Source organism: Nicotiana attenuata, chromosome 9 (assembly GCF_001879085.1).
Source record: "Nicotiana attenuata strain UT chromosome 9, NIATTr2, whole genome shotgun sequence".
Lineage (NCBI taxonomy): Eukaryota > Viridiplantae > Streptophyta > Magnoliopsida > Solanales > Solanaceae > Nicotiana > Nicotiana attenuata.
This window is the reverse complement of record NC_031997.1, coordinates 40,807,175-40,823,128: the sequence shown is the minus strand read 5'-3', so window position 1 is coordinate 40,823,128 and position 15,954 is coordinate 40,807,175. Positions and strand designations below refer to the sequence as shown.

The following is a 15,954-nucleotide window of genomic DNA, read 5'->3' as shown; positions in this document are numbered from 1 at the left end:
AATTAGCTCATACCCAGCATTCGAGAATTGCTTCTCTGTGTTTCACTGTTTTCTCAGAGGGTTCATAAACCTGAAGTATCTTTGTAAAGAAGTCTATGTTTGGTAACTATATTTATTGCTCATCTCTTTCTCACAAAAGTAGCAACAGATATATGAGTTGTTCTTTGGTTTTGATCATAAAGAAATTAAGAAGCTTGATGAAAGTGTATAACTGTATATATGTTCCGGACCATAATGTGTGTGTAATCCTAATTCCCATATAGATTGATATCAACCTTCTTTAAGTTAAAGAACCCAATTGCAGGCCTTTCAAACCTTACAAACCTGCCTAGTCAACATATGACGTCTCTAAATATATACCTTTATTGTCCTTACGGAAAATGGTCAAAACTACCCCTATAATTTTGTAATTGGTTTAAAGTTACCCTCCGTCCACCTTTTGGTCCATAAACATACACAACATTATCTTTGGGCTTAAATTTACCCCTCCCGCTAACGGCACAATATCAAAAACACAGCCAATGTATTAAAAATGGAGCCCGCGCGAGAGGGGTAAATTTAAGCCCAAAGATAACAATGTGTGTTTATGGACCAGAAGGTGGACGGAGGGTAATTTAAACCATTTACCAAATGATAGGGGTAGTTTTGACCTTTTCTGTTGTCCTTATAAAAAAATATGTACCTTCTTGTCATGGCTCACAATCTCGAACATCCTCCTCTATTCTTCGGTTCTTCGAGGAATGGCATGCCATGAGTGGTTTAAACAGAATTTCTGGTCTATGTAAGGAGTATTTTGGTGATTTGTTCCATCGGAAGAATAACGGAATAAGACCTGTTCTGTCAGAAATGGAAGTGGTTATAAGAAACCACTTCAAGATCATGGCCTGCTGCTTTCAATCTGAGCTTTACTCATTGTTAAGTGGTTCTAATGCTGCTGCTGTTGAAGTAGGGTGTTGTTGACGGGTTTGATATAAGATGTGGGCTGATAACTGGCATTTCAACTGCAGCAAATAATTTCATGCTTTATTTGCTATAAGGCAGACAAAATGCATACTTAAGTTCAACATTTCTGTGGGTCAGAAAGAACTAACTTGGTCCTGAGGAAGCTGGATACACTATTTTCAGCAGAATAGCCCATGAAATTGATAGAACATATGGTCGGGGGCAGAGAATTTGTGGCTAAAAGAATAAATCTCCATGTTGCTAGGTTGTTGCAGGCTTGCAGCCAATAACATAAAGACTAGTATACTGTTAGCCAATCTTCTTAACCAATACATGCACACACACTGTCATCCAATCTTGATTCACAAGAAGCTCTTGTTAAACTCCTTACATCTTCTACTTGTGGATAGTAAAGCGTAACTCTGCGCATGAACTTAGCTGCGCGCTGCCACTCAGGTTATGGATATAACTGCAATATTATGATTTTGAAAAGTGAAGCGGATCAAATGAGAAACTATTATTGGTGTCTATTTAAACATGAGCAAGATATCTTTCTGGTAACTTGAACTTACCATCAACAGCTATAAGGAGGATAAAAAATGTTAAACAGACGTGTACCACATTCTTGAGCATCTCAATGATAGTTAGCTTCCCATAAGATATTCTTCAGTGCTAACTTCAAAATGTGCCTCCTCTTTGCTAATGGAACTTTTCGGCTACATTCTATACTGGGGTGTCCGTTTTCTGTATGTGAACTTGTGTAGGTTTAATGTCAATTTACATCACTATTCCTGAAACTGGTTCCTCTCATCTAAGATTCTTCTTATTATTTAAATAGACGTATACTTTTTGCTTCATGCTCCTACATGCTATTTGTACTGATAAAACGTTGTTTAAATTTCTATGAACTGCTTCCAAATTACAGGAAGCTTTGAGGTACTACTCACTTGTATTTGATGCTGTTTATACGCCCAAAATCACTAGACTCTTGCGAGAAGCTCAAGAGAGTGGAGTAAAAATTGTAACAGGAGTTGAAATGTTTATCGGGCAGGCATATGAACAATATGAGAGATTTACAGGGTTGCCAGGTAATTTCTAAGATAGGTTCATTCCTCAACTTGTGTGGTCATGGCATAACTCTGGCACTGATTATCCTTTTCGTGTGGTGATTCTTCTCTTGAAACTCCAGCTCCAAAGGAACTTTTCAAGAAAATTATGGCTGGATATTGAGAGCAAGGTCTCTTTCCCTTTTCAACGCGGCCTGCTAATTACTTTTCCTCCTAAATCCTACATAGTTGTATGATAACAATGGTCTTAGATTCCTCTGTACTACCATTTGTGCTTCAGAAGAATTAATTCGTTCCAGGTAAATCGTGTTTTTCACCAAAACAAATTCTTGAGGATGTTCAGATAAAGCAGTCAGACATTACCAGTGGACAATCGCCATCATTCTGGCTTATATTAGACTCTTGTAGCACTTCATTCTTTGACAACTATGGTTCTTTGGGAGGGAATTTCTTTTGTATCTCTAATTGCGCTTTCATTAAACACAAATGTATTCAGTGTTTCTCATTGTAACCCCATACTTGGAATTCCTCTTGATTATTATTATTATTAAATCTTGTCGCATTATTGTATGATTTGTATCACATAAAAACATTTTTTTACTTGAGTTCATTGTCTTGGGAATACAACTTTGAATTATTTTGACTTTTGAGTAGCAAGCGTGGTCTACTGTATGTTTGAGTTTTAGCCAATCCAGGTCCCCGTCTGCGTGCCGGTCCCACTTTTCCTGGTTGGATTGGTCCATTTCCAGGCTTAGCCGGGCCATTAGCTTTATTTACCTCATTTCTCACTTGGTCTTGGACGATTTTGAGAGCATTTTTGAGAGGGGTTCCATCAACATCAAGAGGTAAGTGATCCCTATCGATTCTTTAGCTAAATATACGAATCATAAGTAGATTTAACATGGAAAATGGTGGGATTTATGGGATTTTTGAGGAAAACCTAGGGTTTTGATAAAAATGGGATTTAACCACGAAAATGATTATGGAATGGGGTGAAAATCATATATTTGAGTTCATGAGGTTATGGGTAACAACTTTCTTCGAAAATTTCCGAAATCCGGGCGCGTGGGTCTGGGGGTGAATTTTAAGAATTCTTGAATTGGGGTTGGACAATCACTTTAATAGTTGTGATATGAACTTTTGAACATGTATTGACTATTTTATATAACATTTGACTAGTTTCGAGTAGTTTGGCACCGAATTGAGGGTTTAAAGCACAATTTTGGACCGGAAAGTAAGCTTGAGACGAGGTAAGTCTCTTTTCTAACTTTGTAAGAGGGAATTAAACCCATAGGTGAATTGTTTTAATATGTGCTCCTATTTGTGGGGGCTACATGCGCGCAAGGTGACGAGAGTCCGTATGTAGCTACTAATTATGCTTATGTCCGGGTAGTTTAGGACCCAAATCATGTGATACTTGCGATATTTGCACTCTGCTTGCTAATTTAAATGCTTAAATCATATCGGAACTTGATAAAGGAATTTTGAAAGGTCGAATTTGATTTACTTGAGGCTTGGACGAGTTACTTGGCTGTTAATGAGAATTGATATTTCCTTGGATATTAACCTCTTAATAATCTCTGAATCGGTGTTATAAAGTATTTTCTCTTCCTGTGGAGCGGGCCGAACGCCTCGGTAATAGAATAGATGCATCTATGGTTCGGCCGTTCGACCATCGACAGTGCACAATTTATATATTTGTATGTTGGATCGGGCTGTACGACCTCAGCATAATTCGTGCCTAATAATTCTTGGAGCCCAATTATAATTAGTATTGTTTCATTGACTTGAGAGATTAACTAGTTAAATGATGGAATTAATTTGGGACTTACTATTAGTGAAAGAATTGTTCACTTATTCTTGTTTTTGAGTTTTCAGTTGTATTTATATGGTCCATGCTTAGTTATAATTCCGTTATTTTATTGTTAACCCGTAGTAGGTATCGGAGTCGACCACTCGTCACTACTTCTTCGAGGTTAGACTGGATACTTACTAGGTACATGTTGTTTATGTACTCACGCTACACTTTTGCACTAAATGTGCAGGATCTGAGTCTGCATCTGGATATCAGTCCGGCGTGTATCCTTGATTCCACGAGACTCTGCGGTGAGCTGCCTTCCGAGCCCGTTCTGCAGCAGCCGAAGTCTTTCTTTTGTTTTATTTTCTGTCTATTTCACTTCAGACAGTAATGTAGTATTCTTTTGTATATTCTACTAGTAGCTCATACACTTGTGACACCAGGTCTTGGAGATTTATGCTAGTAGACACTTGTTGATTTTTGAGTAATTACTTCATCAAATTGCTTTTAAAATTGTTTATTTTCTCATTTTACTAATTTTTTTCACTTCTTGAATTCAGAATAATTAAAAATCAACTATTTCAAATTTCTAAAAGAAAAGATCACAGAGTTAGTTCACTGTTGGCTTGCCTAACGGTAACGTCGGGCTCCATCACGGCCTATAGGAGAAATTGGATCGTGACAGTGCCAGTCCCACTTTTTCGGATTGGGTTGGTCCATTTCCAGGCTTAGCGGGGCCATTTGCCATGTTTTAAGTAGGGGTGTACAAAGAAAACGATAAACTGCACCAAGCCGGGAAAAAATCGATTGTGGTTTCGTTTGATTTGGTTTGATATTGGGGACGAATTCGACTATAATTGGTTTGGTTTGGTTTTAACTATAAAAAGTCAATACGAAACTAAACCAACCCGATAGTACATTTATACAATTTTTAAAAATATTTTATATTTATAAATATTAATTGTAATGTAATTTATAAATAATTCTTAAACGTTTTCGCAGTTTATCTTTTAACGTATTATTTCAAGTTTGGACTTAACATTCTAGAATGGTAAATAAATTTTATAGCCCATAAATGTAGTAACTCAAACAAAGTTCAAATTAATACTAATGCTAAAAAAAGAAATTCAATTCAACACTACGAGTGATGATAGTGTTGGATATGTATTTTTTAGATTTACATTGATTTATAAAGAAAATGCATAACTTAGTTTATCTTTTTCTTTAGTGTTTAGTTATGTAATTAATAGACTTATTAGCTATACTTATTTTAGCATGACCCGTATAGTATTTTTAAATTATGTTAATTTTTATTATGGCTTATTAATTAGCAATATTTGCTTTATGCAATTTTATTATCTTTGTTATTGAATGTTTAAGTATAAAGTTATGACTTATCTAATAATATTGTGTTATTTTTTGAAAAATACATTATATAGTTGTATCTTACTAGGACTAAAGAAATACTAGGAGCACAAGCTACATATTTTGTGCTAAGAAGACTTTACTAGGAAAAAATACGAAAACCCGCAAAAATCCGATTTTGTTGGTTTGGTTTATAGATTTAAAAACCCGACACCATTGATTTGATTTGGTAAATCCAAACCAACCCCATTTATGTATACCCCTAGTTTTAAGAGTGATTTGTACAAATAGGACCCTTTGGTACCACTATTGATTTTTTGACCTAGCTTGTCTCATGGACAGAACTTCTAGTTTAACAAGTATTGCCTTTCGGTTGCCCCATGGGCAAGCAGGAGTTAAAAGAACTCAAGATCATCTATTTTTAAGGTCATTGGGCGTAATTTCTTGATGTTTTACTGTGGGCTTGATTCTGATCAACATGGCGCACATACTTATTGTCGTGTGTTTTACATGTGACAATAGAATTAATGTTGGCACACTAATTTTTAAGGCTTAGCTTAGCTGTTACTATATGATTTGTTTGTAAAGAAATTGAAAGGCTATTTCTCTCCAATCAAAAGAATAATTTACTTGCTGCTTATACATTAGAATATTTAAAGTACATGTAGTAGAATAATTGGCAGTAGTCTTTCCTGCATGTGTACTATAATTCAAAAATTGGTCGTATTTGTATCTCTTCATGTAAACCCTGTGATAGGTGTAATCTTGAAATTTTATTGCCCCTCTTGAAATATTAAAGAAAACACAAAAATGGAAAAGAGCAACAACTTGGCATTGTTTTTCAAAGGGACCAATATAAAAAGAGAATTCTCTCTTTATCCTATTATATGACAAGTGACCAGCTCTCATATTTACATTAAAAATCTCGAATAATAATTAATTAGTTTCGTTCTTTGTAAGTTAAATATTTTATTTTTAAACTTTGTAAACATATACATTCTACATAAAATTATTTTCGTAGACTTCTTGAGTCTAATTTTCTTGGCAGGAGGAGTGAAGGAAAAGAACTGATGTAATAAAATAGTTTGAGCAACTGCAAATCCTTCTGTTTCTTAGATAAGTTTATTTACTTGTACCCCACAGCAAGTAGGCTTGTACACTCCCCTGATCTATTAATTTATTGTGAGTCAAGTTGATCTTTAGAGAAAAAATCTAGCATTAGTTCAAAAGCAGGATAATCAAGATAATTTGTCAAGAAGGAAAAGCAGATTCAAGTTGTGGCAAGTGGAACCATATCTTGAAATTTTACTTATAAATTGATTTATTTTAAAAAGAAGATTTTCAACAAAGAAAGGTCAATTAGGTAATGGCTTCCTACAAATGCATTATCACTCAGATCTAAGGTAACAAACCAGAGTGATGCGAGAATATTCTATGTATAAATATATCAGTTAGGTAATTCTTGTTAAGAAAAAGGTATTCTCATAAATAGAAATATTTTGGAACTGGCTCGTAGAATCATTATTCATTGTCAAGCCTAAAACTTGAGATAAACATCAAATTCCATGTGAATATGACCTTGAAGTTGACTGTGTGACATGACAAGTACTAACAATCCTGTAATCTGACTACTTCACTTTGTGCCAGAAAAGTTATTATTGCTAATATCGAGCACATGAAAATTTAAGGAAGAAAGAATTTTTGGTAATTTACCCATGAATTTGTGGTTATTTAATTATTTGAAATGCACAATTTTAATCCCTTTGTTGCTGAAATTATACAATTTATTAACTTTTATTATCCATGTGTTATACTAAAATTGTGTCGTTATTTTGTCTTTTAAAAATAATATTATTCTAAAAATAATCCAAATATAACATATTTCATATATAAAATGCTTATTGAAATATTTCAAGGATTAAAATCAAAATTCAATAATAAATGAGGATCAAAAGTATAATTAAATTACACAAAAGGTTTCATAGTGTATATTAAAAGTAATTTAAAATGTTCTACAATATTCACGGGAAATTATATATTTCAATGCCATTGGCAGGAACACTTGACAAAAAACTCAAATTTATTGCTCTGTCAAGGACATAATTGGAAAAGACTAAACCTTTCTTAGCCCCTGAAGTTAGGCAAAAATAACTAAAAGACCAACAGAAACATGCCATAATTGAGCCAACATTAAGGACCTTTTGATACTCTTCCCGTACTGTTCATTGTTCATCTTCCATATACAAATTTTCAGTCCCTCTGCCACTTCTCTATTTAGCATTCTCTTCTTTTCGTCAAACAGTTCATCAACTTCACATTAAACACAATGTAAGGTTCTTCATACACTCTATGCTTCTTTTTATTAAACAAAAAAATAATAATTAAAAAGCCATTTCTTGTTTGTTTACATGTAAAATTGATTTTTTTTATTTTTCTTTGTGGGGTTTTTTTCTTTTTGATCCGATAGTTTGGGGTTTGTATTTTTGCATAAAAGTTTGTTTTCTGGTTGAAATATAGTTTTTTTTTAAAGTTAAAAGTTTTATTTTAGGTGAGGATGACTTATTTTTACTTACTCTGTTTTAGAATCTTTCTTGTATTTGGTTTAAGTACACTGCGTGAAAATGTTAATTATAGTGTTGCATGTTTAATGGGAAGCACTAAAAATGGCATCTTTGTCTAATGCTTGTAGTTTCTGAAAACACCCACTTTGTTTGTTTGCCGTGGGGTAGAAAGATTAATGTTTAATTATTTTCTTTGAAAGTTGTGATCTTGTTTATGAATAGTGAGATTCTTTCACAATAGTGCTGGATTACTGGGTATGACGTGCATGAAAGTAAAAGTGTCCGTGCTGTCATTTTAGTTGTTGATTTAGTTTATTTTCAGTCCATTATAGGAGTCTTTTCAGTTTGGTTGGAGATTTGTGGGGGCGGGGGCGGAGGCGGAGCTAGGATTTGAACTTTATGGGTTCTACATTTTAGGAAAGCGACATTAGGTGTTAGTAACTAGGTTCTGATTTTAATTTTCGTATGTATTCAGTAAGATTTCTTAATATAAATAAGGGTTTGGACTGAAGGTATTGGGTTTAGCCGAATTCGTACGTAACCTTCCAGCTCACTGGGTGGGGGTGGAGATAGCTAATGCACAGGGAAGAAACTTAGTAGGCGTTTGAACATAAGAATTGTAAAATTCGAAAAAATGGTAAAAAAAAAATTTCAAGTGAAAATGGTATTTGAAATTTAGATTTGTGTTTGGACATAAATTTCAGTTTGGGTTGTTTTTGAAAATTTGTGAGTGATTTTAGTGAAAAATAGTTTTTTGCAGTTTTTCAAATTTTCAAAAATTTCTAAAATGCATCTTCAAGTGAAAATTGGAAATTATGAACAAATGCTGATTTCGAAAAAAAAGTGTTTTTTTGGGAAAATCTTCCATCAAATTTTATGTCCAAACGGGCACTTAGATAAAAGAATACGTTCTTGAGAACCCATAATTTTTTTTCTTTTTGATGACTGAGAAGTCTTTTGGCTTGCCTTTTACCCTTCTCCACTAAAATATTAAGCTTGGTGAAATACCAACTTTTCAACTAGTTAACTGTAAGTAGCAGAGATCTCGCACTGTACTATCTTTGCCGATGAACCAAAGTCATGGGCAGAGAACACATAATTTGTCTTAAAAGGAAATTTGTTGAGTAGGAAGATGAAATGGACGTAAATAGAGCACAATGGATGCAAGAGTATTCATATAATGGACCCCAACTAGTTTATAATTTTAGATTTTAGTTGTTGTTGGTGTAACTTCCTTCTGAATTGAATTTGAAATCCAAGATGTGGGTCATTTAACATTAAAGGAGGTACATTTGTGGTGCGCGAGTTGCTTCTACTTATTTTATTTTTTTGAAAAGTAGTAAAAAGAAAATGTTCTTTAAAGCGAGGTAAAGGTGGGGCTCAAGTAACTTTTGGTTTAGTATAATAGTAGTATGTGGTAGAAGTCGGTTGTTAGCACATAATATGGAAAAAACTAAGAAGAAACTTGGACGTTCGTTTTGGGACTGGGAGTATAGAAGTAAATTGCTTCTCTAATTTTATAGCAAGACTTCAATCATAAACTTCCCTTTGGCTCAGGTTTCAACTCCCTCTTTCCCTGTATAGCGGGTAAAATGATACTATATCCAAATATAATTACAAGATAATATGTGGATGAGCGTGATGAAATACTTCTGGCAAAATAAAAGCTGGTTAATACTTGATAAACATCCTGCATCTATTGTTATGATAATGATGCATACGTGCATACACATGGATGCATGTGTACGCACACACATACTTGCGTGTGTGTATTTATATAGTTCAAATGAGCTTGATGCATACTCTTTTTACAGTGGAAAGCAATTTTAGGTTTGATGTATTCTCTTTTTACAGTGAAGAGCAATTTTAGGTTTGTTAACTGTTTAAGTTGAGTATCAAAGATTGAAAAGTTTGCTATCACAAATTGGAAATATAGAGAATCTATTTCAGACATTGCAACTGTTCAAATTAGCAGTTCGTTGAATCATAAGCATAGGCTTTGTTGTAGTGAAGGGAACTCTTGATAGAATTCAGGTTAACAGAGAAATCTAAGCAATTGGTATTGTGGAAAGCATGGAAAGAGAATGAGTGTCTGCTTTAGTGCAGCAATATTTTGGTTGTGAAAATCATTAACATGGTAATATGTGTGAAAAGATAAATGAATAGAATGAAGCTTTCAGAATAGATTTGAGTGTGTAGTAATTTAAAGCATATTCTTGGCCAACCCAACCATTTTAGAGCTGAGTCACCTCGTTTACGTTTCCTCTCTGGTAGCATCGGCATTTCTGAACAATTAATCCTTTTAGTTTTTTCTTTCTCAATTAAGCTGAGATTTGACCTATATTTTTTCAGGTTACACGAACTTGAATAGCTGACCTGGATATTATAGTTTCTTAAACATATGCTTCTATTGAATTCTACCTTCTGAAGCATAAGGTAGTAGAGGAGCGTTACTATCAAATTCTAGACCAGTGATGGACTGCAACAAAGAAGAGGCGATCAGGGCTAGAGGGATTGCCGAAAAGAAGATGGAAAATAGAGATTTCATTGGAGCTAAAAAGTTTGCATCTAAAGCCCAGGAGCTCTTTCCTAATCTGGAGAACATTGAGCAGATGGTTTTGGTTTGTGACGTGCATTGCTCTGCGGAGAATAAAACTTTTGGAAATGAGAAAAACTGGTACGATATTCTTAAAGTGGATCCAACAGCTGACGATTCTATTATCAGGAAGCAATACCGCAGGTTAGCTCTCTTGCTACATCCTGATAAGAACAAGTTCCCTGGTGCAGCTGATGCCTTTACGCTGATTGGTGAAGCTCAAATGGTGCTTTTGGATCGAGAAAAACGAATGTTGTATAACAGTAGGCGCATTCCTTCAGGAAGATCTCAAGTACCAATGCAGCAAACAAGCTGCGGCCAGCCAGATATCAGGTCACATCCTTGGGTACAAAACAAGTTCAGTGTCAAATCAGAATTCATGAATCAGCACGGCACTCAATCAGGAGTGCCTAGAAGCCAACCAACTTTTTGGACTGTATGTCCATTCTGTTCTGTTAAGTATAAGTATTATAAGACCATGTTGAATAAGCTTTTGTGGTGTCAGAACTGTAAAAAGTCCTACACAGGTCATGAAGTAAATGCTTCAGATGCAACACCAGAAACCAATAGGAGTCAGCCTGCTTCCAAGAAGAATGGTACAACAAACCAAGATCATGTTAAAGATAGCTCCCAATACACTCGTATGAGCTCTGCAACCATGAGAAGTTGTCAGAAGAAGGCTGCTGATGAATTTATACAGTCAGAGCTTCCCTCAGAGGTTGGTCAGGAGTCTAATGGCAACGGAAACTCAGAAAATGCATATGGAAAAATGAACGAGGGCTTATCAGGGGAATATAAAAGGAAAAACACAAAGAGAAAGAAGATATCAGCAGAATCTAGTGAAAATTGTGATTCATCAACGAGCATAGATTCTGAAGACGATATAAATATTGAAGAGTGTGATCATCCGCCTAGGCAGAACTCTCAATGTCTCAGTGAGCAGAACCGGCGAAGATCTACTCGGTCTAGACAGCGTGTCACTTACCGTACGAGTCTAAGTGGTGAAGAAGAAGACCCTTCGGCTCAAAATTTGTCTGAGGCAGCAACTTCCAATGGGGAAAATAAGAAATTAAAGGAAAGTTTTTCCTCTGAAGAGTACTTGCCGAACACAGAGCAGGAAGCTGAGAATGCAAATGCAAGAGCGGGTGTACCTGAAAAAGGCGGTGGACAAACCTTTGATCTTCCCTCAGATCTAGGGGCTTCTAATATGACTGAGCCAGAAACGTTTGAATATCCAGACCCAGATTTTAGTGATTTTGAAAAGGATAGGGAGGAATCTTGCTTTAAGGTTGGACAAGTATGGGCTGTTTATGATACTCTGGATGCCATGCCGAGATTCTATGCAGTCATCAGGAAGATTTTCTCTCCTGCGTTTAAGTTGCACATTACTTGGTTAGAGCCCGATCCGCTGGATAAAAATGGAACCAAATGGCTATCTGAGGGCTTTCCAGCTTCTTGTGGTAGGTTCAAACTGGGAAACTCAGAATTCGCTGAAGATCATCCTATGTTCTCACATTTGGCATGTCCAAAAAATGAAAGCAGCTGTTCCAATACGATGAAGATATTTCCACGGCAAGGAGAAACTTGGGCGATCTTTAAAGATTGGGATATGAAATGTTATTCTCATATTGAGAGCAAGAAAAAGTACAATTACGAGTTTGTTGAGGTGTTGTCAGACTATGCTGATGATGTTGGTGTTCATGTTGCATACTTGGGTAAAGTAAAAGGCTTCACTTGTCTTTTTCATCGAGCTGCAAAAAAATTAGGGGAAAGGGGCCAGTTTCTAATTCCTGCCAAGGAGATATTTAGATTCTCTCATAGAGTTCCTTCGTTTAAGATGACAGGCATGGAGAGGAATAATGTTCCTGAAGGATCCTTCGAACTAGACCCTGCTTCTTTACCCATTGACCAACTAGGCATTTCTGTGTCTGCAGATCTTGATGTCGAGCATGGGAATGCATACAATGATGTCTCTTGTCCTAGATCTCCAGCAAAGAGGGTGAGACAAGAGGCACCTTCTTTGCCAAAATCAAACGCAGGGTTTGAAGACTATCCGGTTTCTGCAATTAATTCAGAACCGATGGAGAAGTTTGATAAAGATACATCAACTGTAGACAGGATGGAACGACGGGATGCTAAGCCTCACGGCCTTTTATCTCCTGCAGATGGGGTGGAAATGAAGCTAAAATCCGAAGGAGATACATCTTCTGTTGATCTGAAGGGGAAATCTGAAGGAAATGCACATCCTGCTGATAGACGATCCAGAATTAACATAAGAAATAATTTTTCCTTAGACCAAAGAGAGACAGCTAACCGTATGACGTACAATCGCATGAGTTTGGTAAATTCTGCAGAAAACTGTGTTGTATCAGTAGCTAATGAGGTTCCTGAACCCGAATTCTACAACTTTGATGCTGAGAGATCAGAGGAGAAGTTTCAAGTTGGTCAATTTTGGGCAATTTACAGTGATGAAGATGCCATGCCGAGGTACTATGGCCAGATACAGAAGATAGATCCTATCCCTAATTTTATGTTGCATGTGGCATGGCTTTATGCCTGTCTGCCACCGAAAGGCATAATACAGTGGCGTGATAAAACAATGCCAATTGGTTGTGGAATGTTAAAGTTTCAAAATAGAAAGCTGCACAAATATACGGAAACCAATGCTTTTTCGCATCAAGTAGGAGCACAATCTATGGAGAAGAAGGGTGTCTACAAGATCTTCCCCAGAGCAGGTGAAGTTTGGGCAGTTTATAAAAACTGGAGTGCTCAGCTGAAATGCGACAAACTGGAAGATTGTGAGTATGAAATTGTTGAAGTTGTGGATGTTACTGATAAGTACATATCCGTAAAGTTCTTAATACGGGTAAACGGTTTCAAGTCTGTCTACAAGCCTCAAGTGAAAGAAGAGGCAAATGGAACAGTGAAAATATCTCTAGCCGAGCAACTCAGGTTCTCTCATCAAATTCCTGCTTTTCGCCTGACAGAAGAGAGAGGTGGCATCGTGCGAGGTTTCTGGGAGCTCGATCCAGCAGCAATGCCTGTTTATTTACTTTGTACAGACTGAACAGAGGCGACGTGAAGCAGCATTTAGCTTCTCTTTATTTATCCTATCCCAAAATGTGAAGATATTTGTACAGGATGGTCATGCTTATTAACTTATCTTTTCTTAGTTTATATCCTAGCCCCAAATGTGAAGGGTTTTGCACAGGAGTTAGTTTATATCTCTGGATACATTTGCTGAAATGCTCCCCAGGCTATGCCTTTGCACTTATTTTAATAGTCTTTGTTTGAACTGATATAGCTTTTGTGAACAGCTAAATTATGAGTAATGGTTGCTCATTGCCTTGTTACCAGTTGAATGTTATGTTTAAGTCCTGAATTTAGCTCCTCTGGTTTCTTACTTCACAGTTCAGTATTACATTGCTAATATTAGATGTGAAACAGTGAAAAGTAATCATGGTTTCTTTATTGTTTCCAAGCCAAGGTGTACTATATTTTTAGTATAGGTACATGAGTTAGCTATAAAAAAGATACTTTTTTTCAAGGATATGGGCTCGAACCCGAGATCTTTGGTTAAGAGTTGAGGGATCCTATCCATTTCACAATATTAGATTAGCCAAATTCACATCCTTTATTGTAAGGCTAATGAGGAAGTATTTGAAGATTGCTGTTCAGTTTGAATATGACTAGATTTTTAGCAACTTACCCTGCCTTGGAAATTACATTTTTGTCAATAGCTCAAGGAGGTACACAATATTTGTGGTGATGGTTTCTGCTTCTGCTATTACATGGATACCATACTATTCCTTTTTTAGTTAAAATTGTGTTTCAACATTGTAAGTTAGTGTTTTGATGCACTACATTCATTGTGCAAACAAACTTCTCGATTTTCAAAAGAAAAAAAAAACTCGAGTTTATTATATTAATTATGATCGCTCTTATACATGACAAGTTTTCTTAAAATTACACAGAAAATGATATAAGGGAGTGCGACAAAGAAAAAGAAGAAGAAAAATGAATTAGGAGCACTACAATCAAAGAAATAATCAAGCAACTAACAACGAGTAGCGTGCCGAATATAATCAGAAAAGCCAATTAGCTTACCGTTATCCAATCAAAGTCTAACACAAGCTTGCTAGAAATATTTCCATAAAAGATAACACTACAATGACCACTCCAAGCAAGATCAAAAGTTGATGATACATCTAAAATCGATTACCACACATGTTCAATATGATAAATAATTGGACTTGAAGAGAAAATGGGCATTTGGTCTAGTGGTATGATTCTCGCTTTGGGTGCGAGAGGTCCCGAGTTCGATTCTCGGAATGCCCCCCCTAATTTCTATATTTTTCATACAACTAATTATTTTCCTTTCAGATTAATATATATAATTACATGTTTTATAACTTCTAATGAAGAAGCAAATCCAACCTATTTTACCTCTCTTAGTTGGACGTGAAACAAGCCTTTGTTTTCCTTTTTGTTAAGAGAATATACAGTAAATGCTCGCAAGCCATAAAAATCATGGCCTTAAAAATAGTTGAAATACATTTACTGCAAAAAATAAAATAAAAATACTGCTACAGCAAGAGCATTAAAGTAAATATTTTTCTTTGAAAAAAAAAAAAACAAGATCCATAATTGATACTACTATATATTACTCTTATGTCTAATTTATATGATAGTATTAAATAAAAACTACGAATCAAGATATATATTTTTGTGTAATTTTATTAGAAACCTAACGATTTGACGCCTGTTATTATATAAAATTTTGCTGCATTATAAAGTTACTAGGAGTTTGATTTTATAAGCAGATTGAAATTGCTGTGACGTGGTTGTATTGACTAGCCATGGTCAATTGTTAGTTAACTGCTAAAGAATTAAAGAGAACGTATGCTCAAATTTGGATTTATAATCAAATAAGTGTGTGATACAGTGTACTCTGTTGTATCTTTTGAATGAAAAGTTTGAGATGTTACTTCTTTTATTTGTGCTTTTTAAGTTATAGCACTATTTATATTGATACCATTGTACAGAGAGGGAACTCTTCAAGCAAGACTGCTGCTCCCTTTTTCCCACCTTATGTGATGCAGTTATAATTCGGAGAGTCAAAAGACTTTTCTTTGACTGCAATGCCTTTTTAATGTCTTAAATATTTTATTATTGTGACTTATAGTTTTTTTTTTTTTTTTATGTAGTTTCTAAATATGTTAATTGTATTTCAAAAAACTTGAAGATCCTATGCTCGAATTCACACCAAAAAAATAATTTGACCCCTCGTACTCCGAATTTCATCACATAAAGTGGGACGGAGGGAGTACTATTTTTTTTTTTCTTTAGGATGAGAAGGGGGTGCCGTAAGATTAAATAAATGCAAAGTTAGTCAAATACATGGGATATATTTTTTCTCTCTCTAAGATTGTAGACTTCCTATCCGCTATAATGCAACATGATTAGTTTTGAAAGATTAGAACCAGCCTTATTAAATATGTTGAATATCATATATTTGAGTGTGTGCTCAAGATGATGTCCATGGTAACATAGGTGATAAGTAATGACATGTTAAAGATCATTAGTTTGACTTTTTTGAATATTAAGATCCTCGTTAGTTTTGAC

General features: G+C 35.2%; 2 protein-coding genes and 1 non-coding gene across 5 annotated transcripts in view; all 3 read left to right on the top strand.

Moving 5' to 3' along the window:
* The window catches only part of LOC109232305 (bifunctional 3-dehydroquinate dehydratase/shikimate dehydrogenase, chloroplastic-like), an 11,618-nt gene extending 9,004 nt beyond the window's left edge, over positions 1-2,614 (top strand). For 2 of the 3 annotated variants that reach the window (XM_019398028.1, XM_019398030.1), the window contains exons 10-11: positions 1,868-2,030; positions 2,132-2,614. In XM_019398028.1, coding sequence (XP_019253573.1) covers positions 1,868-2,030; positions 2,132-2,172 — 204 coding nt within the window. In that variant the 3' untranslated portion in view covers positions 2,173-2,614. The remainder of the gene's footprint in view (positions 1-1,867; positions 2,031-2,131) is intronic. The other variant, XM_019398029.1, reaches the window with a different exon arrangement.
* Positions 7,431-13,699, top strand: LOC109232303. Its single transcript, XM_019398020.1, has 2 exons — positions 7,431-7,500; positions 10,086-13,699. Exon 2 carries the CDS (start codon positions 10,208-10,210, stop codon positions 13,394-13,396), a length of 3,189 nt encoding a protein of 1,062 aa, XP_019253565.1. The 5' UTR covers positions 7,431-7,500; positions 10,086-10,207; the 3' UTR covers positions 13,397-13,699.
* TRNAP-UGG lies at positions 14,596-14,667 on the top strand. The gene has a single exon. It is a non-coding gene; the product is annotated as a tRNA-Pro (tRNA).